General features: G+C 51.9%; 1 protein-coding gene across 2 annotated transcripts in view; it reads right to left on the reverse strand.

Annotated features, from left to right (window-relative positions):
- Positions 1-24,799, reverse strand: part of RNF220 (ring finger protein 220) — a 231,288-nt gene that overhangs the window by 35,113 nt on the left and 171,376 nt on the right. For both annotated transcript variants that reach the window (XM_070404907.1, XM_070404906.1), the window contains exon 2: positions 2,144-2,276. In XM_070404907.1, coding sequence (XP_070261008.1) covers positions 2,144-2,276 — 133 coding nt within the window. The remainder of the gene's footprint in view (positions 1-2,143; positions 2,277-24,799) is intronic.

Raw genomic sequence — 24,799 nt, forward strand, 5'->3', positions numbered from 1 at the left:
ATCTGTAAAATGGAGTTAATGATTATTACTTACCCCAGAGAGTTGTTGTGAAGATTACATAAATTAATGCAATGCATTACCACTATATGCTGTGGCACATGGTGAGTGTTCAACAGGATAATAATTGTTCTGATTAGTATAGTCTTTTGTGGTAGTTTTAAGTATCCCTACAAATTCTTTGATACCCTTCCCTTCAAGAGGTAGAGCTTATAGTTTTATCCTCCTCTCTTGAGTGTGGGCTGGGCTTGGTGACTTGCGTCTAATGAATAGAGTAGACTACATTGGAAGAGATAGAGACCAGATCATAAAAGGCATTGTGGCTTCCTTCTTAGTCTCTCTCCTGGATCGCTTCCTCTGTGGGAAGTCAGCTGCCACGTCACAGGGAAACTCGAGCGGCCCTGTGGAGAGCCCCGCTGTGGAGGACCCCAGGCCTCCTGCCAACAGCCCGTGAGCGAGCCATCTTGGGAACGGCCCCTGCAGTCCCCGAAAACCTCCAGAGGACCTCAGCCTCAGGAGAGACTCTGAGCCAGAAGCCGCAACTCCCTGCCGCTCCCTAGCTTAAGCCGTTCCTGAACTGGCCCATAGGAACTGAGATAATAAATGTTGTTTCAAACTGTTCAATTTGGGGATAACAGCAATAGATAAATGATTAATCTTCCTTCAGAATTCAGCTGGGGCCTGACCTCCCTCGGGAGGGGGGCCTTCTCTGCTCTGTGCCTGGGTTGGTGCCTCCCCGAGGCTCCCACAGCTCCAGTCCTTCCCACGGAGCAGTCTCCCTCCCTCAGGGTTTCCATTGCCTGGTTCTACTGACTCCCATACACTGAGCTCCAGCATTTCTGATTCACCCTGGGGTCCCCCGCACCCTGCGCAGGGGTGAGGTGAGAGGGCAGCAGGAAGGAGGATTGCTCTGGTTTGAGGACTGGAACTGAACTGGCCGGGCAGGCTGTTCTCTGTGGCAGACTGTATTGTCCAAAGATGGTTGCAGCCATATCTCCCATCGCCCATGCTTTTCCATGAGCTTGTCTTGCTCCCATCACACGGCGGTGAATGTCCCTGCCCTTTGAATCTGGGTGGGCTAATACTCCTTGGCCAATAGAGTACAGCAGAGGTGACATTAAGTGATTTCTGAGGCTAGGTTAAGGGAGCTGACCCAGCTTCCATATCGTTGGGGAGAGCATTTGTTTTAGAGCTCTAAGCACCATATGAGAAGGTCAGCAACCGCAAAGCTGCCCTGCTACGAGAAAGCCTGGCCACATGGAGAAGCCGTGTGTAGGAGCTTCAGTCACAGCCCCCCAGCTGGAGTCCCAGGTGACAGCCAACATCAACCACCACACATGGGAGTGACAGAGCCTCCAGGGGATCCCAGCTCCCAGCTATTGAGTCTTCCCACACCTTAGACGTCATCCCCTCTGTGCTGTGTCAATTCCTGACGCCACAGATTCATGAACATAATGAAATGCTTGCTTTAAACTGCTGAGATTTGGGGTAATTTGTTACACCCCTCCTCTGCTGTGTTTGATAACCTGGCTCCTCCACAAGGCTGTCCAGGAGGCTCCGCCCAGTTCTTGAGGCGGGGACAGGGGAGGTGGGGTAAAGCAGTGGGGGACACGCCTGAACACACTCTCAAGATTGTCACCTTCCAGACCCGGACATTCCTAGAGGAGGTAGTGCTTACTCCCCTGGAGGGCAGCACCAGCCTGTACTTCTGGTGGGGCTACAAGGCCTGCTGCTGTTGCCCTGCCCCGAGGCTCAGCGTGGCAGTGCAGGGACTGTGGCAGTGGCTAATCCCTTTCTAGCTCCTCTTGTGCCCTTTAGAGCAGTGGTTCTCAACCTTCTGGCCCTTTAAATACAGCTCCTCATGTTGTGACCCAACCCAAAGGGGTTGAAACCCACAGGTTGAGAACCGCTGCTTTAGAGGCCTGGAGAGGGGTCACTCTCCTCCCATCTCCAAAAATAGAGCCAGAAGAGAGAGGCAGCACTATCCATATAGCTGGAGGACTGAGAGCAGAGTGGAGGACGGCAGCAGGGCCTTGCCTTCTGACTAGAGGCTGGGGTGCGGGCCAGGCGGCGTTCCTGGGACTTGGTAGCTAGAACCCTGAGTGGGATCCTTCTGGCAGGCAGGCCCTCCTGTTACGTGGCTTACCTGGTGGGCAGTTGGGCCAGCTGTTCCAGTTCTTGCTCCATATGCTCCTGCAACTCGCTGGGCCTCAGCAGGACCTGGCAGATGGGGCAAATAGGGGCCTGGCTGTCAAACAACGCTGCTGCCTTTTTCTTACCTGGTGAGGGAAGAAGAACAGACAGAAATATGAGCGGGACTGGTCTGTGGAGGGAATCCCAGGGTCCTAATCCTCGAACCCAAACCTGCCGATGCCTCCTAGGGCTTCTTGGCTTAGAGAAAGGTGAGCCCGAGGGCCTTGGAGCTCATGAGCATCACCTCTCATTGCAGCTGCAGAGGCTGTGGCTGTGAACGGCACCTCGGCAGCCAGCTGCCCCTCTCAGAAACGTATCGGGACACAAATGATGCTCTAGGCCAGCGATTGTCAGCCGGTGTGCGCAAGAGTTTTTAAAGCATGCAATACCTGATTATTTAGACAGGGGGCACTGACTTATCTTTTCTTAGATTGTCAAATAAAAAAATGACAACATAACATAAACTGATGAACAAAACTAGAACCAGAGACATAGAAGCATTGAACAGACTGTCCAACCTATGAGGAAAGGCGGGGAGTGAGGGGCTAAGAGATCAACCAAAGGACTTGTATGCATGCATATGAGCATAACCAATGGACAAACAGTGGGTGAGGGCAGGTGCTGGGGGGTGGGAGAGGCTGGGGAGAGGTCAATGGGGGAAGAAAGGAGACTCATGTAATACTTTAAACAATAAAGAATTTAAAATAATAATAATAATACAAATGACAACTGTCAACACAATAGCTTTCTGGTGTGAATGAATCAAAATTATACCTATATTTTTTGTCAGACAGGCAAAAAATATAACATTTTTTGGTGTGCCACAGAATTTTAGTAATTAGTTTATGTGTGCCATGAGATGAAAAAGGTTGAAAATCGCTGCTCTAGGCAATCAAACCTCGATCACTTCATTTCACACAGGTTAGTGAAGGTCTCGGTTTAATCAGACCATCGCCCAGAATACCAGGTCCCTCTCTGTCTCTCCTGTCCCCTCACTGCTTCCACACTCCTGAAATCTGGAGAAGGAAGACAAGAGGCAGTCATTCAACAAACACTGTCCACTGCCTACCCTCAGCAGTGGGACACGGACTAGAGTCAGATCTAGTCCCTGCCCTCGAGGTCCTCACAGTCGAGTGGAAAAGTCTAGAAAGGACCCAGGTACATGCCATCTCCCAGGGTGGCTTTCTCTCCCAGTTCCTCACTTTTGCCAGGGTTCCTTCTCCCCACAGCCCCTTCTTCCCTCGATCTGCATGCTGGACGACCTTGTTCCTTCTTCTGGCCCTCATCCCCACCTGTGCCCTCCAGAATCTGTATCCCTACCCCAGGTCCCTCCATGTTCTGCAGACCCCTATATCCAAAGGCCTTTTGGACACCAATGCCTGCATGTTCCCAGAGAATCTGAAACTCAACAATCCAAAAAGGAGTTTTGTGGGGAGCTGATATAGGGTTAAGCCTCGGACTGTCCTGTGGGCAAAGTCAGAAACAATTCCCAGCTTAGAGGGCACAGTCCTCTTAGCATAATTAGGCTTGACCTTATGAGGCTCTCTAGATCTTATCTGGGAAGCTAATGGGCTGAGGGAAGTGCAGGAAGTGTAACTATGGTCAAAACAAGTGAAACGCACAAGAACTGTGTAACTATAGAAACCACTACCTTGTTTACCTCTCTCTATAAAATAAAGCTCAGCTTGCCTTGGGATCTTTCTCTGTGGCCTCAGCCAGGCACAGGGAAGATCCACGGAGACTGAGGAAAGCTAGAGAGTTCTGAACGCTGTCTCTGTGTAAAACATTCTTCGCTGACTCCGTCCACACCTTTGGGACCCCCTGGACCCCAGCAGAGTTTTTCCCCCTTTACCCCCCTTTCTGCCCTGCTCCCCTTCAGCAGTGCCCATCTCAGTTAATGACATTTGCATTCACCTAGTGGCCCAAGCCAGTAACATTTGCTTCAACCCCCACATTTATTTAACCACCAAGTCCTGTCTGTTTTCACCTTCGATATTCCTGGAATCTATATTCTCCTGGTTCAGGTTGTACCACCTCTCACTTGGATAACCTCACTGGCCTCTGTGAGTCTCAGATTCTGGGCTCTCCCCCCAAAATATCCTTCGAATTGTGTGGTCCCAATACACAAGTGACATGCATATACCATTAGTGCTGGCTATACTGGCTTGGGGGCTGGCCGGGAGCCTAAACTCTGTCCCCACTCTGTCCCTGACGGTAACCAGAACACACCATGCTGGGAAGGAGCCTGAAGGTTGCCTAGTACACCCCCTTGGGACGCCTAAACCCCCTCCCTTGCCACTTTCCCCACCCAGGGCTCCGCTGGCCTCTGCTAGTAGGTATAGGGTTGAGGAGCCCCATTCATCCAGAAACATCCCTGCCTATCCATGTGAACTTTAACTGTAGAAAGAAAGGACTGCTTTAGCCTAAGCCTGGACTTTTCTCCCCGTCGCTTCTGCCCACTGGGGCCCAGAGAAGGTCAAAATCAGTTTGAGAAAGAATAAGCTGTGCCAGTGATGATCAAGATGGTTGCCTGAGAGGGTTGCCAGTTTAAAAATATAAGATGCCGCCCTAACCAGTTTGGCTCAGTGAATGGAGCATCGGCCTGTGGACTGAAGGGTCCCAGGTTTGATTCCGGTCAAGGGCATGTACCTTGGTTGCTGGCACATCCCCAGTAGGGGGCGTGCAGGAGGCAGCTGATCGATGTTTCTAACTCTCTATCCCTCTCCCTTCCTCTCTGTAAAAACTCAATAAAATTAAAAAAAAAAAATATAAGATGCCTAGTTAAATTTGAATTTCAGATAAAGGATGAATACTTTTTAGTGTAAGTATGTCCCAAATGCTGCATGGGACTAAAAGTTATTCATTGTTTTTCTAAAATTCAATTACCTGGATGCCCTGTATTTTTATGTGCTAAATCTAGCAATGCTATGCCTGTGGGACCTCCCAGGTCTGGCCGAGCACAAGAACCCGCCTCCCTCTGACACAGCCTCAGGATGACCACAGCTCTCCTGGATGCCTGACTGAGTCGTCTGAGAGCTCAAAGGAAGGAGTAATTCATTCTGGGTATGTGTCTCGAGGAGTTAAAAAAACAAACAAACAAACAAACAAAAATGGTTAACCAAAGAAATGAAATTTAAGTTGTGACTTAGAAGTGTTCCAGGCAGAGAATGGGAGCAAATGAATGAATGAATGAGTGTTGATTTCCTTGTGGCAGGGACCATTTCTTATCCATCTTTATATCTATAGACAATTGAAAACAGACCTGACATAGACTAGATGCTCAAAGATGAAGCAAGGGAGAGGAGAAGAGGAAGGGAGGGAGGTGAGGAAGGAAGAGCAGGTTGTGCTGGAAGCCAGATGACCTTCACAGAGCTGGGGTGTCAGCTGTGGAGGCTTTGTTTGTGTCAGGATGGGGAAGGTAAGGTTCTATCTAGTCTGTGTGGCTAGGTCTCTGAGGAGGGCAAGGGGCCCTGCTGATCCTGTGCCGTGGCTGTGCCTCAGATGCTCAGGGGACAGCTGGCAGGCAGCTCTTAGTAAGAGAAGCGGGTGTAGCGTTGGTCTGGGAGTGAGGAGATGAGGATTTGAGTCTTAGCTCTGCCTCTCACTTCACTCAGCCAGAGAATCTCAGGGTGAGTGAGACCCTAGATAGTCTCCAGGCCATTACCTATATTTTACAGATGGGAAAACTGAGGCTCAGAACTGGAAGGGACCCCTGTGCTTAGCTCTTGACCTCACTGCCTCATTTATTTGTAAGTTCAGCAAATATTTCTTAAACAATTATTCTACTCCAGGTATTATTCCAGGAGAAACTGGAATTCAGAGATAAATAAAACACACACTTGGCCTCAAGGAGATCACAAACTAGTAGGGAAGCCAAAAGGGAAAGTTAGTGATTGCAGCCAGTACAGCCCTGGTCAGGGCTGAAGCGGGCATGACTGGGTGCTCTGGGTGGGGCAGGAAGGGGCAAGAGGACGGCTGCTAGGGGCTAGGGGAAAGATGAATAAGAGAGTTGACAAGGCTGTTGAAACAGATCACTGAGGCAAGGCTTAGGGTTTAAGGGGGGGGGAATAGAGAGGAGACTGGAGAAAGAGGGGGATCCAAGGCATGGGGTCTGCCTGAGGTGGAAATATGAGGCTTTAAGCCCCTTTTAGCTTGGAATTCCAACTCTGGCTCTTAGGGCTCCTAGAGCCCAGATTCCTCCCTCAAGCCTGGCACCAGCCTTCAGCATTCCCATATACCCGTTCTCAGTTCATCTGTCTTGCTGCCATAGAGATCTACTTTTCTGAAACTGAAGCTTGGCCTCAGTTTCCCTGTTGGGACAATGGGCCCTCTTCCTGACTCCCAGCATCAGGAATAGCATTGACAGAGATCTGCGGAAGAACTCCGCAGCCATGCTCTCCATCCCAACCCCATTTCCTCAGGGGTTTGAGTGGCAGGTGTCAGCGTGGCCATGGGCCTCCTGCTCCCCTCCCCCGCTGTGTTCCCTATAATTTTATATTGAGACCTGTGGTCATGACGTGGGTTTTACTGCACTAACGACATGGCCTGCCCAGGTTTAATGACAAAATCCATATTCTGGCCCTGGGCCTGCTCCTCGTTTGCATAATTCCCAGAATACAGCTCCCTGAAGCTTTTGACCTGGGCCATTACAGTGGCCATAAAATGGGCCATAAAACCGCTGGGGATGGCCCAGAGGAGGGGGCTGTGGTCTTGCGGGGGTGGGAACGAAGTCTCAGCCCCCTACTCTTCCTCGGCCTGGGAGGAGGCAGCCTCTGGTTCTCCCCTTCCACAGTTCCCAGGCTGGACAGGCCTCCAGAAATCCTTAGCCCAGCTGTCCATCAGATGCAGAAATCACAGGTAGGCAGACCGAGCCCACCAGCGGCAGGCTGTCAAAAAGCATCTTCTCCTTAAGCATCCCTTACTCCTGCCCTCACCTCCCACCCCATAGCTGGCCAAGCCCTGTGCCACAGGTGGGTCTAGGTCATTTGGGCCCATGTTCTGTCTTGTCCCTCTGCAGGAGGCCTAGTTCCCCAGGGAGGTCAGGAGCCAGTCTGAGCAGCACGGTGGGGAGACACGGGAAACATGAGGGGATGGGGACAGGGACGGGGATGGGCTGTCAGTGCTAAAGATGATGAATGGAGGAGGTGAGGCAGGAGGCCCAGTGTTATCGGCAGTAGATGGCGGGTGCGGGCGCTCGCCGCTCCTGCTAATCCCCGGGCGCTGCCTCAGCCCTTGCACTGATAACGAGGAAATGGGACTGACAACAATTTTTAGCTGAGAGATTCTTCACCAAAATGCCAGGCGGCCGGAGGTCTGACAGCGCCTGATTGAGTGTGTGAGTGTGTGGGGGGAACGCCCGCAGCCCCCTCCCCTCCCATGCAAAGATGGATCGCTCATTCCGCCTCCCGTCCACATTCATTACCGCGCCTCCCTCCCGCCACCCCCGTTCCCACGGCACCTGCCACCTCCATTTCTCTGCCTGCCGCAGGTATCCCTGGGAGCACGAGGAGAGCGGGGAGCAGAGGGGACCCTGACCCTATCCTCAGCTCAAAAGGCCTCGAGATGACTGCAGAGTCAGGGCGGAGAGTCAGGCCCTGCCTGGAGGCTCCCTGGCTGTGTGACCTCTAGAGGGTCTCGTTCCCTTTCTGAGCTGCTGGAATACCTTCCCCACCAGAACACAAGAGGCTTCAACAGGAAGTGACTGGCTGTGGCTGTGAGGGGGATACAGGCAGGCTGAGGAGAGAGGGGAGGTCAAGCTGAGTAGCTCTTTCCTTGCCTGGGCCAGACTCTGGTGGTCCAGCTCTCAAGCCTTAGAACAAGGCCTTGGGCACCAGGGGTCCCAGTTCAGTCCTCTGCTGCCCTCCTCTGTTGGGAACTTTGGACCATTGGGAGCAGGCAACTCCAGGGCTGGCACAGCTGCTCCTAGGCCACCTTCCACGTGAGGCCTGTGCAGAACTGGACACTGGAGGATGAGGGTCTCATTCAAAGGGGAAGTCCTGCCCTAGCTGGTTTGGCTCAGTGGATAGAGCATCAGCTTGCAGACTGAAGGGTCCCAGGTTTGATTCCGGTCAAGGGCACATGCCCAGTGGGAGACGTGCAGGAGGCAGCCGATCAGTGATTCTCTCTCATCGTTGGATGTTTCTATTTATCTCTCCCTCTCCCTTCCTCTCTGAAATCAATAAAAATATATATTTAAAAACAAAACAAAAAAACAAAGGGGAAGTCCTCCCTTCTTAGGTCACTAATCCACCTTTGGCCCTGCGACTCCCCCCCATGCGATGGCCTCTCTGGCTTGGCCGGTTTGGTTTTGTCCCAGCTCTGTTGACCGGGCTTCCACTCCTACCTCTCTGTTTGTTCAAGCAGCAAATCCCAGCGGCACGATCTTTCCTCTACAGACCCTAAAAGGCAGGGCTTGACTGCCTGGTGTCTGACTTAGGGAGGAGGAGGGTTAAAATGAGGGCGAGGGTTAACCCTAAAGACAAATGGCATTGGAGGCTGGAACTTCTAAGAGTATGTATGTGTGTCTATGCATGTGTTTGTATGTATACACGTGTGTGTGTGTCCTGTCCTTCCTCTCCCTGCACCCCCAGTAGACGGGCCTCCATTTCCTAGTGACCAAGACACAGAAGAACCTTCAAGCAACATTCAGTGGAGTTACTTCTTAGTGGCTGTGAGACCTGGAGCAAATCACCGAACACTTCTGAGCTTCAGTTTCTTCTTGTGTGAAACAGGGATAATAACGACGAACTCCTAGGACTTTTGTGAGTATCCAGTTAAATCAAGGCTGTGGACAGGTGATGAGTCATTATTATCTCCAGGAGGACACTAGCACTGTTTGTTGTTTGTGCCTGTATTGACCCCATCCCGATACCAGCCTGGCTTTGCCCTGTATCTGGCCTTCTTCCCTGCTATGATCAAGGTTGTGCATCACTCGGTAGGTAGGTACCTGGTCCTTTTGGCCTCCATGGAGTTCCTTCTTCTTACCCATCCGTACCCATATACCCATTTATTGGTTTGTATGTCAATATAGCCGTCCATCCATTCCTTTATCCATAATAACAATAACTGTTTATTGACTGTTATTATATGTTAGGCTGTAGGGTTAGTGCTGCACACATTTCATCTCATTTAATCCTTACACTGGTCCTGTGAGGTTAGGTTTATTATCACTACCACACTGATGAGGAAAAGGGAGCGCAGAACAATGAAGTGACAGAGCTAGAAGGTTCAGAGCAGGGATTTAAATCCAGGTATTTCTGACTCCAAAACAAGTGCTCTTAACCAGTGTGGCTGGAGCAGGGAGAGCAAGGGGCAGAGTGTTGAGATATGATGATAGAGAGGCCAGGTCCTGGAGGATGCTAAAAATTACATTAGTGATTTTTTAAAAACATACAAGCGAGAAGCCATTGCAGAGCTTTAAGCAGGGAAGTGATGTATCAGACTTGCATTTAAAAAAGATCTTTCTAACGGCAACTGCAGGAGACTGTTGAGGACGTTATCTCACTAGCTTAGATGAGGCATAACGGTGGCTGGTCCTAGCACGATGATGATGGGGAACAGAAGCAGGTGGACTGCACATGGGGATAAAGGACAGAAAGGAGTCAAGGATGACTCCAAGGTTCCTGGCTTGTGCAACTGCTAGAGGTAGACCATTTACTGACTTGTGAACAGGAGGATGAGCAGCGGTCTTGGCAAGGAAGCAGATGAGCTCTGTTTTGGATGTACTCTGTTTGAGGAACTAAGACATGTTGACATCCATGTGAAAATGCTGAGGAGGCACTATATGTAAGGCAGGGATCATTATGGAACTGGAGACATTGACATATAGATAAGAACTGAAGCTCACTACTGCATCCTCTGTGACTAGAACAATGTCTGGCATATGGTAAATAGTCAATACATCCTTATTGAATGAATGAATAAAAGAATGATGTTAAGAGTAGGTGAGATCACTTGAGGAGAGAGTGTACAGTAAGAAGAGGTTGGAACAGAACCCTAAGTGTAACTACAACAGGTGGAGGAAGTTTAAGTCAACAAAGACTAAGAAGGAACAGCCAAGAGGAAGATGAAAACAAGTGTGATGTCATTTAAGTGAAGAAGGGACTTCAAGGAACGGGGGGAATGTTATGGATTGGGTCACATGCTGCTGAGAGGTCAAGGACATAAGGTATAAACAGTGTCCCATCCACCCATCATATTCACAGTACAATTACCCTCCACTTCATCTATTCTTCATCCATCCAAACCACCTAATTGCTCATCCATTCTCCCCTCTCACGCATCCCCTTCCTCCTTCTCTTCTCTCCAGAAACCATGATTGGCACCTCTGCTGAGTGTGGGGCAGGAAGAGTTAACATGCTGACAGACGGCATTTTTTACCTTCAGTCAATATGAACAAGGCCCCAAGACTATGATTCCAAACATCTGGATTTCATCAATATGTGATCTGTCATCGTATATTGGCATTCCCCAGTCCCTGCGCCAGAGCAATGCGGCTGGTTTTATTAATACGTCAAATACATTATCCGTGTAATACACTTGTCTGGCTGGGGCCTCCCGCTGGGGCGGGGCGGCGGATTTGAATGTATGATGAATCAGTTTGCATTACATGTTCGTAAGTCATCATTTGTCAGGATTAATAGGCATCTCTGGTCGAGGAGGTGGGGGTGGGGCGGGCAGAGGAGAGATGTGTATTTAGCTGTGGCCCATGCTTATCTGCCAATGCCCAGAGATGCCCTGAGAACAGCTGTGCACCCTCCTGCCCAGACCCCAAGGCAGTGGCTGGTACTCGAGGGGTAGAGGTGACATTTTTAGCAGTTCCAGAGTCACTTGGGAACCAAATAGGCCTATTTGTCTCTGCTTTGGGCTTGCCAAGCAACCAAAAAGGATATGGCAGGAACCATTTGCACAAGCTGGCTAATTCCTACTCATCCTTTAAGACTCAGAATTCCTTCTAGGGAGCTTTCTCTGGCTTCCCCAGACTTCACTAGGTGCCTCCTTTGTGCCTCTGTGCTACCTCTAGTCACACCATGTTATAATGGCCTAATCCGTGTCTATCTCCCTCCCCACACCATACATTTCTTGAGGGCAAGGAGTAAGTTGTTTACTGCAGTAGCCCCAGCATCTAGCAAAAGGCATAGCCCAAAGTAAGAGAATAGTATTGTAGTAGTAAGAGCAGAAATCAAATGTTCCTTGAATGAATGAGTAATGATCCCTAACCTTGTTAATCCCCTCCCCCGCAAAGACGCAGATGTTAGCTGGGAGACGTGGGGTTTTCTCGGATTCCCTGTCCCCACCCTGACCCTGGTCTCGTCATCTCTCTTACTGGATATGCTTTTCTTCACTTGCTCCTCTTCCTTCCATAAAACATGTGCAGACCTCCTCACACGGCACCAGGTTCCTTCCATGTGACATATGTACTCAGGTATAATACACAGGGGTGACAGGTTCATGCCCACGGGCCGTTGCCACCTTCCAGTCTCCCTCTACTCTGCCCACTCCACATGGCCTCCTGCTCCTGGTGCCCTCACTGCTATTGTGATGGACGCTATTTACTGTCTCTATCAACAGAGGGGTCCTAGACTGAGTCAGACACGGCTCCTGGGTGGCCGGTGGCAAACATCTGCCAGACAGGCAGGTGGAGGTCAGCCTGTGTGGACAGGTTTAGGCTCAAACCTGGGCTGGACCTGGAGCCAAGGGTGCTGGGCCAAGGCACAGGCAAGTTCACTGAGTCTTGGGCATGGAGCCTGAACCCTTGGCCCCATGAGCTCCAGGCGAGTGTGCCAACTAACCTGTTTAGAGGTTGTGTGGCTTTAGGGGCCACCGCTGTTTCACATGGCTGACCCTGGCTGTCCCAAACACAACTGTAGTCCCTCTCCTCTCCTAAAGCTACAATTCCGTTCCCCTCCTCTTTCAGCTAATAACTTCCAGAGAGCGCCCTGGGCTGGGCCAGGCCAGTGGTGGCTGGGGCAGGTGGGCCTCCCAGAGTTCCCTTGGAGTAAAGCGCCTGATTCAGGAAAATATCCACAGGTGGACATGCACTAAGTACATCTCAAATGTCGACATGTGTGGGACAGGTGCTCAGACAACTGTGGGCATTTTTTCACATCTAAACAAACACACCTGAGCACCTATGCATATATGCAAACACAGACTGAGGGTCCCTGTATCCTCCTGCCCGTGTGCCCACACACTTCAGTCTCCCCAGTGCCTTCCTTGCCATGGAGCCTAAATGCGAGGACTGTACTGTTTAAAGTAAATCCAAGTGTGCTTTACCCCCTGCTGGCTCTGACTATGGGCTTATAAAAATGAAGTGGGAACCTCCACAGCTGTGGGCCATAAATCCTGAACCGCTAAGGAGGGCAGTGTTACCTGCTTTCTAGGCTGGTGGGTGGAACCTGGGGCGCTGCTTAAAAGTGCCTGCAGGGCTGGATGGCAGCGGGCCAGCTGCCTGGCCTCAGGCACTGCCTGCTAGCCCAGCCCAGCCCAGCCCAGCCCAGCTGTCTCCAATAGACCTGAGGGGTCAACAGGCCAGAGCCCTAAGGGGTAGCCAGGACCAAGAGAGATGCAGAGAGAAGTCGAGGAAGAGAAGGGCTGGGGTGGGCAGGGAGCAAGACAGCCACGTGCTGCTAAGGCTGAGGGGAGCCCTCGCATCTGGAGATCAATTAGCATCAATTACTGACTTCATTTAATTGTCGTCCAAGATGAATTTGTCATTTTTAGCTGGGAATTAATGGGAGACCTTCACCTCTCCCTGGCAGCAGCTGCAGAGCCCACAGCGGTCACCTCAGCCTCCTAGGAGCCCTGAATCCTGCTTGGGGCTGGGGCCAGGCAGGGGCAGGCAGCTAGTGGGGCTTCTGCTCCCTGGGCATGCTCCCGCCTGCCCCAGGCCTGGCCAGCCTGGCCCCCTGGGGCCCAGGGCCGAGGTGGGGGCCGTGGGTCCTGTGTAGCAGTCCTTTGCAGCCTCTGGCTTCAGCCAGAAATTAATTTGCTGGGCAGAGCATGTTTACCTTTTCCCAGCAAAGGCGAGACAGTAAACAGCGGACCAGCGGCTGAAATTGAATTGATAACTGCATCAACGTGCCAGATAACGCCTAAAATAATACGCCGATAAGGAAATTCGATTTGATTTGCTGCTGCGCATCAGATTGGCCCCATCTGTAGCTGCCTGTAATCATTTTCAATTGCGTTGGGAAACCTTATTTGTCCTTAAATATTTCTGTCATTTTTCATTGCTGGCGACAGATCCTTGGGCAGGTGGCAGGGGTGCGCTGCCTCCTGGGCGCAGGGTGGCGGCCGAGGAGGAGGGGTGGTACAGACTGGAAGGGAAAGAGGCAGGGAGCAGGCAGCCGGGCGGTGACAGCTGTTCCTCCAATCAATCACGCTGTCGACAGGGAGGGACGACTGGCTGGCAGAAATTGAGTTTGCCTCACAGGGGACGATTGAGCAAATTAATAGCCCATTAGCCAAGCAGTGACCTGAGAAATGAAGGTGCAGGGGTTCCTGCTCACTCAGGCCGGCCGGGGTGGGGCAGGGCAGGAGGAGGGTCTGGGGAGGGAAGAACCGGGAGGCGGGTTCGAAGAGGAGGGAGGGATGTGTTGAATGGGATGGGGACCACGGGTGGAAGTGGATGATGCAAGAGCAGAGATGCAAGGTTGGGGGAGGTGGGGTAGAGAAGCAGGGTTGAGGAGAGAGGCTGGGGAAGGAGGTGGGCAGAGGGGGCTCTACTGATGTCTCCTTGCTCTCTTCCCATCATGCCCTTTGGGACTGAGCACCGTGCTAATAAACTCCTCTCCATCCGAGGCGCTACTCCCTTTCCTTCCTCTCTCGGCTTTCCCCCAAACCCGCATATCCCCCGAGACACCACTCCCTGCAGAACTCTTCAGTGCAGGCCGTTTGCTCTCCCACTCCAGGCTCCTGGGCCAGCAGGTAGGGTCAGTGTCTTCCTTAGTGCTCACTGCCACTTCCAGCCACTGCTTCTCCGCCTATGGGTCTGAGGTCAAGAACCACCCTGCATCCCTATCACAGTTACCCCCCTCTCTCCACATTCGTTGAGGACTTTGACACACCTCTCTACCCCAAACCCCGTCACTGCCCTGACCCCCACTCCTGTTATTGTTCCTGCACTCCACTTCCTCCCGGAGGACTCTGTGATAGAGGCCTCTCCCCCTGAGCCCTCTCATGGCCTGTGTACTTGCTCCCCTCTTTATCCTCCCATCTCCCCTAACACAGTTCTAGCCTGAACCCCAGGGAGCATCCCTGCAAACCTCTCTTGCCAACATACTCATGCTTGTTACTGCCTTTGTGTTTTCCATTATCCAACTATTCTCGTTTTTGTCTCAGACACATAAGCGGCTAAACACAACTGGAGAAAAATCACAAAACCACGAAGATATGTGCCAATAAAAAATCATGGTGCCCAATTTCAGCACTGCTCAGCAATCGTTTTACATGCCCTTCGTCAGCCCTACCTCCCCTTTCCCACAGAGAAAATCCAATAATATTTTACTATCTTGAGTCCCCTCCTCATCTTCTGTCCCCTTCTCTCTTATGAGGTGGCCTTGCTTCCTGCTTCACAGAGATTTGAAGTTCTTAGGCATGGATTCCCTCAGCTTCCAGATCCACACTCACCTCCTTTTTTTTCTTCTGATTTTGGTGGGAGAGGTACCCGCCCTCTCCTGTTTTAGCTTAATCCCTGCTGCTGTACTTAGAACCTTATTCCTGACCACGTTCCTTGCGAAAGCTGTGGTGGTTCTGCTTCTCTCCTGCACCCCCTTTTCCCTCCTCATGCTTCACTCCATCAGCAAGAGTCTCCCCCACACACAACTTCACCAACTCATCCCATATGGCACCTGGAGGCAATGCCCTTTCCTTCTCCTTCCCTTTTCACCTAAGATGCTCGAGGGAGTCTTCCTTGCTGTCCATACCCCTTTATCTCCTAAACACTTCTTTACTCACTGCAACCTGATTTTCACCCCCACCACTCTACGCTCACTCAAACCGCTCTCAATCAGATCCCGAATGGTCATCATTTGCCAAATATAATGGCTACTCCAGCTATATTCATTTATTTGTTAATTCAATAAATATTTATTGTCTTCCATGTACTAGGCACTACACCAAGATCTAAGGATACAATGAAATTTATTTCTTGATGGAGCTTACACAAGAGTGAGGCCATAAAATAATTACTTAAAAACTGTAAAATTGCAGTTGTGCCAAAAGGGAGGTGAACAGTGCTATGGAGCCTGTAAGATGGAGATTGCCTGCTCAGAGGGATCCAGAAAGGCTTCCCTGAGGGTGAGACAGGCTGAGATGTGATGGATAAGTAGGAGTGGATTGATGAGGAAAGGAAGTGGTAACACTGATCAAATGCTTACTCTGTGCCAAGCACTGTACTTCTCAATCCCCATTTTACTAGTATAAATGAGGAAACAGAGGCACACAAAATTCGGTAACGTGCCCATGGCAACCCGGTGAGGGGTTGTGCTGGATTTTTAACCAGAGCCCATGCTCTTAACTACTCCACTTGACTAACCTCTGACGTTGGCTGTTATCCTCGCTGTCATCCACTCCTCTCTCTGCGTGATCTCTACTCTGCTTTCATTCCCTCAATTCGTCCCTCCAGCCCTGACCCACCTGTGTCGCTGTGTACTCGGCTCTCTACTTGGAGGTCCCACAGGCTGTTCAAGTTCAACTTGCCTGACACGGGACTCATCTATCTCTAGACCTGCCCTTTTGCTTTTTCTATTTCAATGAATGGCACCACCATCCACAGACCTCCCTACACTGGCAGTCTGGACTCAGTCTTTACTCAGGCCCCTCCATCCAGTAAATCAACATCTTCGTTGTTTTTACCTTCTAAGCATCCTCAGAACCAACTCCTTTTCTCCATGCCCTGGTTCAGGCATCATCAACCCCCCTCTTCACTCTTAAGCCTCCTTAGACTTTTCTCTCCCCTCTTCTCCATTTCAGTCTCCACGTCCAGAAGGATCTTCCTCAGACACAAATCGATCCTATCATTCAGCCACTTGAAGACCTTCCTCGGCTCCCAAAGTCCACAGCATAAATTCGGAACTCCTTATCATACCAGCCCCTCTCCAACCTCAGATCCGCTCCAGCAACCCTGTGTGCGATGGCGGTACAAGACCTACCGTTTCACTTAGTCTTCTCACTGCCAATAATGGCCACGACCAGCTGGTAACTCCCATGGCCAGCTGGTAACTCCCAAGACCGTACCACACAATACTTCCTCTTCGAAGTTTTCCCTGATAGTTAATTACTCTCTTTTCCATGCTGTTTCTTATATGTCCATGCCTCTATATTGCACACATATAACACTGCAATTAGGTGTTTATCCACCTGTCTCCCCTTGCGGACTCTGAGCTCCTGAGGGCAGGGAGATTTCTGATCCATTCTGGTACACTTGGGGCATGACACCGGGTCTGGCACAGAGTGGGTAGTAGTGACTGTTGAATAATTCAGTGGCCAAGTGAATGGGAGGAGGACTGGAAGGGACTGCAGGAGAATGTCCAGAAAGAATGAAAGATGACGGTGGGTGCGTGGTAGAGGAGGGGGTGAGAGAAGTGGGAAGAGGGGAAGGAATCCAATGAGGTAATGTTGAAAACTCCTTTTGCCTAAATGAAACCTGGCTTCACAGTCAGTGAGAGGCAGAGAACCCAAGGGTGTCAAAGGGTAGAAGCTCCATAACTGCTGTTCAGAAAACCCCAGTGTTCACAGACCTGGTGAGAAGAGGGTGGGCACTGACCGCCACGCAACACACCAGACAGTAAAACCGTATGCCTAGAAACACTGACAGATAGAGATGCCACCAGGACACCCTCGTGCTCAGAGCGGGTCCCCAGGAGCCTCCTCCAGCACAGAGCCCTCTGCCAGTCTCCAGGCCAGCCTACCACCCCACCCGGAACCCCCGGGCTGCTCTCTCTCTCTCTCTCTCCCACCCCCCACCTCTCAGCAATTTCCCTACCCAAGAAAGCTCTAAGGGTTTCAATTACCAGCGCATGGGATTTAGTGCCCTGGGCTTCTCTGACTGGAGGAGATTTATTTGAAGGTTTAGTGTCGTGGAGAATTCACGTCTTCACTCCCAGGAGCCCAGCTTCCGTCCTGAGCCCCTAAATCAGGAACCAAGATGGGCTATTGTCACTTACCGCATTAGCCTCGTTAGCGGACCAGGAGGGGTGATTAATAGCAATGCACACACAGCCATCCTCTCACTGGCCGCTCTGCCTCTGCGGGTGACCTGGGAGGGGTGGGGAGGGGCTGAGCCTGGGCTAAAGCCCGGCACCATTGCCAGGCAGGGAAATCCCTGGCCCTTCCAGATCTGGGGACAGTTCAAAGATTAGCAAGCCTAGAAGAAGAGAGGCCAGCAGAGGCCTCTGGGGCCTGACTCCTGAAGGGGGCAAGACAGCAGGAGAGTATGGGGCTGGTTCTAGGAAAGGCCCAAAGTGTACGCCTGTGTGTGTAAGAGAGAGAGAGAGAGAGAGGTGTGGGTGCGGCATGGAGTGTGAAGGGAGGAAATGGTGTGTGTGTGTGTGTGTGTGTGTGTGAAGCACGCAGGGAAGTGTGGGCATGTTTAGCTCATTTCCCAAACACCCTTTGAGTGCTTGCTACAGGCCAAGTGATATTCTAAGAGCTGGAGATACAACAGTGAAAAAGAAAGACAAGGGGAGGAAGAGGAGGCGTGTGTGAGAGAAGGAGGCCTGAGTAAGAATGGGAGAAAGAGAAAGAAAACATCGTGGTTGAGAGAGATATGTGACTGTATGAGTGTGAGAGAGGCTGGCCTGGGAGACAGAGCGAGGACTGTGTCTGTGAGCAGGAGACGGGAGAGGCAGGTGGAAGGGAGCCGCTTGAGAGATGTTTGTGTGAACCAGGGTGTGTGTGAGAGAGTGGTGTGCAGGGGACTGAGAGGAAGGAGTGAATGATGGAGATGTAGTGTGAGTGAGGAGAGTGTGAGGTGTGGATAGGAGGGAAGGGCACACAGGGGTGGAGGGGAGGGAAGAATGGGGGAGCAAGGGGTATGTGGTAGAGGTTTCTCTGTGTATGAGTGACAAGGGAGGGAGGAGGGAGGGAGGGGAGGGGGAGGGAGGGAGAGAGAGAAGGTGTGTATATCTGTGATGAGAGGGTGTGTGTGTTATGTGACAGAGAGAGAATGGAGTATGTGTGTGAGAGGGTGTGTATATAAGAGGGAGATGGTGAGAAGAGGAGAGTGAATGTGTGTTTTCTCTCTTTTTTGTCTCTGTAAATTCTCCCCTCCATATCCCCTTTATCCCCCAAAGTTTTAGAGTCAGGCTAACCTAGGTTTGAATTTCAGTTCTGAGAGCTTCATTCATTTAGGCATCGATTCATTCACCAAACTGTACTGCGTATCTGCTAGCTTTTACCGTCCTGCGCACCATTTTTCTTACCTATAAAACAGAGACTAATAGGGTGGTTATGATAACCCAGTGATGTAATGTATTAAAATGTCTCGTGAGCACCTAGAATTAGGAGCTAGATACACGTTGGCACGGCACCTGGCATGTGGGTCAAGGAATGGGAGCCACTGAGCTAGGTCTTCTGCTGATCCTGCCTCCTGTCTCTCTTCTTTTCCACCCCCTCACCGCCTCTCTCTCACTCTCTCAATCACGGCTGAGCCATAGTATTAATTATTAGAACCAATTGACTGTTTAGATTCTGATGTTTTAACTAATCACCACTAATAGCAATCACAATCATTTAGTTCTCAGGCAAACCCCTCATAGCTGAGAGCAGACTGGAGCAGGGGGGAGGGGAGCGGGGGGAGGAAGTCGGGGGGGTCCAGCAATAACTGGGATCTGGGAATGACGGGAGGGGACTACCGTCACCAGAGAGGCTCCTCTTTCTGGAGCCTGGCCCTCTGGACCAGCCAGGTCCCCTGGAGTCAGTCAGATGAGCCCTGCCTTGAAGGTGGGTTGACTTCCTTCCCCATCCTCTTACTTCTCTGCCCTTTGGCCTCAGTCTCCCCTAGTGACTTAGAATTATGTCATGGGAGTCTCCAGCAGTCACACTCTGGATCAGAAATATCCTAGCTGCTCCCCTCCCCTGAGTTGCTTTTCAATCGCTGTAGTTCTTAAAAGTCCACTTCCAGCACGAGTTGTTTAGACAGAGGTTCAAATCCCACCTCCACGTGGGGCGTTGGGATGCTGGTTGGGACGGGGAGGTGCACCTGTCCATTCTGGCTGAGGGCGTAGTGGAGCGGGCGGGGACGTGGTGTGTGCTGCCGAGCATGGACACCTTCTTCGCTTTGGGGCCTCAGAGGCCAGCCTGCACCCAGCCCTGCCCCATCCTGAGGCCCTGTCCATCCTACACCTGCTTCAGCCTAACTGGGAAAGCTAGACCTCCAGAACGCAGGAAAGCCTGCTTCAGGGTGGGGTCCACACTGGGGGGAGGGGGGCCATATAGAGTCCAGATGTCCTGGAGGGAGTGGCCTAGGTGCCCGTGGTCAGTAGGTGTCGCTGTGGCTCCAGCACTGGGAGGGGGTGTCAGGCAGGAGGCCCTGGAGCAGCTCAGGTGCAGCGTGCCCCTTGGCCTCTCCTGCCCCCCCCCAAGCCCCAGCCCCCCTTCAGGCTCCCAGCCAAGACAACTTCCCCAGAGCTTTCCAAACTTCAAGTGTAACACTTAGGGGTTTGTGTCAAAATGCAGATTCTGATTGGGTAGCTCTGGAGCAGGTCCCAGATTTTGCATTTCTACAGAGCTTCTAGGGGAGCTGCTGCTGGTCTGCGGGACACCCTGTGAGTAGCAGGGGCCTAACCTAGCTGGCTGCCCAGTGGGGGACACTGCCTCTGTCCCTCCCAAAGCCAGTCCTCCCCGCACCCCTATTTCCTCAATAAAGCCCCAGACCAGAGGCCTTGGCTTACCGTTGGGAATCCCTCTTTCAGAGACGGGCTCAGCTAGACCAGCACATATCAGGCGGTTTCTTGGGAAGCTCTGAAGAAAAACTAACCCCAGTTCTCTGAGCCAACCCAGCCCTCCTGTCCGAACTTCCATATGAACCCGAATTCAATTCTAATTCCCCCAATAATCCCAGGTCCCACCTTTGGAACTATATCCTAATACTCACCTCAGCTCAACCTCTGTGCCCCCTTAAATTCAACATTTGCTTGGGCTCTCCCTTGCTTTAGTCCTATCCCAGGACTGAATGCCCCCTAGCCTCTCTGATGACCTTCCTGGTCCTCTGCCATACTTCCTTCTCGGTGCCAGTCTGAGCCAGGACAGTGGGCAAGAGGGGAGGGGACATATGCCTCACCAAGCTCATCCTGGCCTCAGCAATGGAGCTCAGGCATCTGCCCCAGGCAGAGGGAGAAGCAACTTGGCCATCTAGTTGTGACTAGGCATTCCCACACTCTCCCTGGAAGGCCCATTTCTGGGAGGGGAACGGGGAGGGGGGGAGGAGAGAGTCTTATCTTTGCTCCATGTTCTCTTCCGTCCTCAGGGCTCCCTTTCCTGGGATGTGGGAAAGGCAGAAAGGAAGTATGTGCATCAGTTCAGCCCTGATTGCAGGTGAAAGGGAGAGTGTGAGTGTGTGAGTGTGTGTGTGTGTGTGTGTGTGTGTGTGGCCGGTGTGGGGACAGGCAAAGCCCCTCCAGGGCTTTACTTTCTAAATCAGGGTTTCTCTGAGGAATCCTCCTCTTTCCCAGCCTTGCCCACCATCTGGCCTCCTGGGCACCACTACCTCTGCATTTATAAAGCACGTCAACCTTTACGAATAGCTCTATGGTTTTATTTTTATTTTATTTTTTAAAATATACTTTTATTGATTTCAGAAAGGAAGGGAGAGAGAGAAAGAGATAGAAACATCAATGATGAAAAAGAATCATTGATTGGCTGCCTCCTGCACGCCCCACACTGAAGATCAAGCCCATAACCTGGGCATGTGCCCTGACCGGGAATTGAACCATGACCTCCTGGTTCACAGGTCAACTTCAACCCGTGAGCCACCCGGCCAGGCTAGCTCTATGGTTTTAGAAATCACTTTCTCATTAATCACTTAAATAAAAGGACCCTTTTGAATACCTTGGAAAAGTTACTTTCACTTCTTTGTGCCTCAATTTTCTTGTCTGTAAAATGGAAAGAGTAAAAGTACCTACTTCATAGGGTGATGCATGAGGTCTTTTAAATAGCACCTAGCACATATAAGCCCTTTATGTCAAGGGTTTGCTATTATTGTTATTAATATCCTGGGATAGTTAATACTATTTGGACAAGTAGTAAAAGTACTTGTCCAAAGTTGTCTCTAGAGAGCTGAAACATGAAACGTTTGGCTCCTGTAGTCCAGTGTCTGTCTACTACACTGAAAACATCTGGCCAGAGTGATCACATCAGGAGCTAAGCCCACCTGAGCAGGATGTGAGGTCTGCTGGCCCCCTGACCCTCTGCTGGGTCTAGGGCATGGGAGGGACCAGGGAAGGAAGCCTCCTCCTCTTGTTGAGTCCTGGGAACAGACGGGGTGGGGTGGTGGTGGTCTGCACAGAGGGAGGAGCCTGGGCAGGCTCTGCTCCTGGTCTGTTCTGCAACCACTTACTGGGCTTCTCACCGTCTCTCCACGACCCAGAGAGACAGTGAGAGAAGACACCACAGCAGCTCTGAACCCAATCTCCCCACCAGAAACACTGCCCTCTCCCCTCAAGCTTGTGAACTTCTTGTTTCTTTCCACATTGGCATCACCTCCACCCACACTTCCTATGTTCAGTCCAGGTGGCTCAGTCACAGGAAGAACCCCAGGCCAGGGCTGGGCTGAGGTGGGGAGAGGCGTTAGCAGGGAGCCAGGGAAGGTGGAACATGAGTTGTAGAGTCTCAGACCTGGCCTTGTAACCCAGTTTAGCATTACTAGCCACGTATCTTCTGGGCAAGTGCCTGAATCTACCTGAATCTTCATTTCCTCAGACCTAGAGACTGAGGATAGTAACTGGCCTCCAGGTTGCTTTAATGAATGAATGAGATGTGTGCACAGCCTGAAGCACAGGGGGTTTCACAGAGTTTGTCTCGTATCTTCCTGCCCTGCTGGGGAAACTGGGGAGCAGCTGTGGGTCTGGGAGTGCGGTGGGGTGGGGGGGGGGGTGGGGGGGGTGGGGACAGGCTGACAATAGGGGAGGCTTAGGAGGCTCTGCCCACAGGCTCTAGAGTCCCTTCTTCTGTGTGTCCCTTCTTCCACACAGGCCTGGCCCTCCCCAGGCGCAGGGGACAGTGGTCATCAGGACAACACAGGCCAGTGTCCCGAGGAAGGCAGCTGCGAGGGGGTTGGGCTGGAGGTTAAGTGCAAAGAGGTCCTGAGACGGGGCAGCTGGGCGGCCTGGCCAGGCACGGCCTGTCACCCGCTGCTCCAGGGGCTCTAAGCCCTGTTGCCACCAGCATCCCCTGGTTAAAAGCCCTCAGCCCAGGCTCCATGTCCTGGCTCTCCGTTTGAATTACAGAGCGGGGCCGAGGGAAGGAATCTGGGTGCAGCCTGCCAGGGCTCAGGTTGGGTCTGCTGAAGGGAGAGCCTGACCTGTGCCCTCCTCCCCATCGTCCATTGGTCTGTCTGCCCTTCCTTCCTTGCTCTTTCCTTTCTTTTTTATCATGAGTTGTTCCAAACCTAATCCTGGAATACCCTCAAAGTGTTGGGGCCAGTGCTCTGGGGGTGGAAGAAGGCCCAGGCTCAAAGCTCACAGACTGGGCATAGAAGGTACTGCTATGAGGCTGGAGTGGGAAGGAGGAGAATGAGGCCAGGGCTCAGAGGAGGAGAGGGCTTCCTGGAGGAGGGAGCACTGGAGCCTGGAGTGCAGGATGACAAGAGAAGGAAGTGGGGAGCAATGACCAAGGCAAAGGCAGAGGTGGCCCAGCAGGGCTGATGAGCATGACTGAGTAGAAGGAGGATGGAGGGAGTCATACGGTCTGGGCGGCACATGTTGGTGGGGGCTCCCCTGGGCCTCTGTTCTGTGAGCATTAGGAGACAAGGGTGTGTTGTGAGCTGGGGAATAACATGGCCTTGGCATTTCAGAGCTGGGAGGATTTATAGATGCCCCCCCCCCCCCACACAATGTAAGTGACCCCACCTCCGCCCAATCTTTATTTTTAAAATATATTTTTATTGATTTCAAAGAGAGGAAGGGAGAGGAAGAGAGAGAGAGAGAAACATCATTGATGAAGGAGAATAATTGCTCCTACACGCCCCAGACTGGGGATTGAGCCCACAACCTGGGCATGTGTCCTGACCGGGAATAGAACCATGACCTCCTGGTTCATAGGTCAGTGCTCAACCACTGAGCCACGCTGGTTGGGCAGACAAGGCTGTGACTAGAAGGGTGCTTTGCAGAAGGATGTGTCTTGGCCGTGTCTACAAGCACACCCTCATAAGCCCGGCACTGGCCCAGCACGGAGCAGTTTGATCCTTGCGCGTGGCGGAGGCGGCAGGAATTATTATCCCCATTTCACCAACGAGGGAACTGAGTCAGAGGAGTCAATAGCCGAGTCCCGGCAGCAGGGACTGGAGCGGGGACGTGAAAGGCCTGGGCTCCTCAGCAAGGCCTGCCAGGGCGTTTATGTGTAGCCCACTGCTCACCTGCCCACTTCTCCCTGTGCACGCCATCGCTCTGGGCACACCACGTCCTTTCAGTTTCGCAAATGGGGCATTTTCTCCCACTTTTAGGCCTTTACATATGTTGTTCCCTTTGCGGGGAAAACCTCTTTTTGCACTCAGCTTCACGGTGCCCTTCCAGGAAGCCGCCCTATCTGAACCTTTAGGCTAGACCTGTGGTCGGCAAACCACGGCTCGTGAGCCACATGTGGCTCTTTGGCCCCTTGAGTGTGGCTCTTCCACAAAATACCGCGTGCGGGCGCGCACGTACAGTGTGATTGAAACTTCGTGGCCTATGCGCAGAAGTTGGTATTTTGTGGAAGAGCCAGTATTTTGTGGAAGAGCCGGTATTTTGTGAAAGAGCCATACTCAAGGGGCCAAAGAGCCGCATGTGGCTCGTGAGCCACGGTTTGCCGAGCTGCAGTTTGCCAACCACTGGGCTGGACTATGTGTCCATAGTCTCCAAGCCATACCTGTCACATTATAATCACCCTCTACTTGTCTATATTCTCATCAGAGCCTGCACAGTGAGTGATGTCAAATGAAAGGATGGGTGGCAGGGTGAGCTAATGCCCACCCTGCCTTCCTATTCGCTAGTTCTGTCTGGTATCAGTGGCATCCACTGGCCATGGCTTCTGAGGAAGCAGCCCTGGGTGAGAGCCTGGGCATGAAGGACCAAGATGGTGCTGGGGACGGCCAGGAGCAAGCACTCCAGAGGGGGCCGTGGAGAAAGCAGACTCTTTCAAGTTCAGTTCAGTGGAAGGTCTGGCCTGAAGCAGGAGTGTGGAAGGCCCCCTTGGGCGGGACAGCTCCGAGGAAGAATGGGGCTCCTGAAGGCTGGGGAGGTGCCATGGGAGGAAGGCCCCGGAAGGACAGGGAACACTGAGCTACGGAGAACAGAGGACTACAAGCCTGGGGGCTGGGGATAAGTGGGAGCAAAGACAGAGGAAGGAATTCAGCCCCTACCTAGACTCTCCTTGCTCAGCAGGGCCTGGGCTACCCACTGCACCACAGGGTATC

This window comes from Myotis yumanensis, unplaced genomic scaffold, assembly GCF_028538775.1.
Source record: "Myotis yumanensis isolate MYYU_CA2020_CCGP unplaced genomic scaffold, mMyoYum1.0.hap1 SCAF_2, whole genome shotgun sequence".
NCBI lineage: Eukaryota > Metazoa > Chordata > Mammalia > Chiroptera > Vespertilionidae > Myotis > Myotis yumanensis.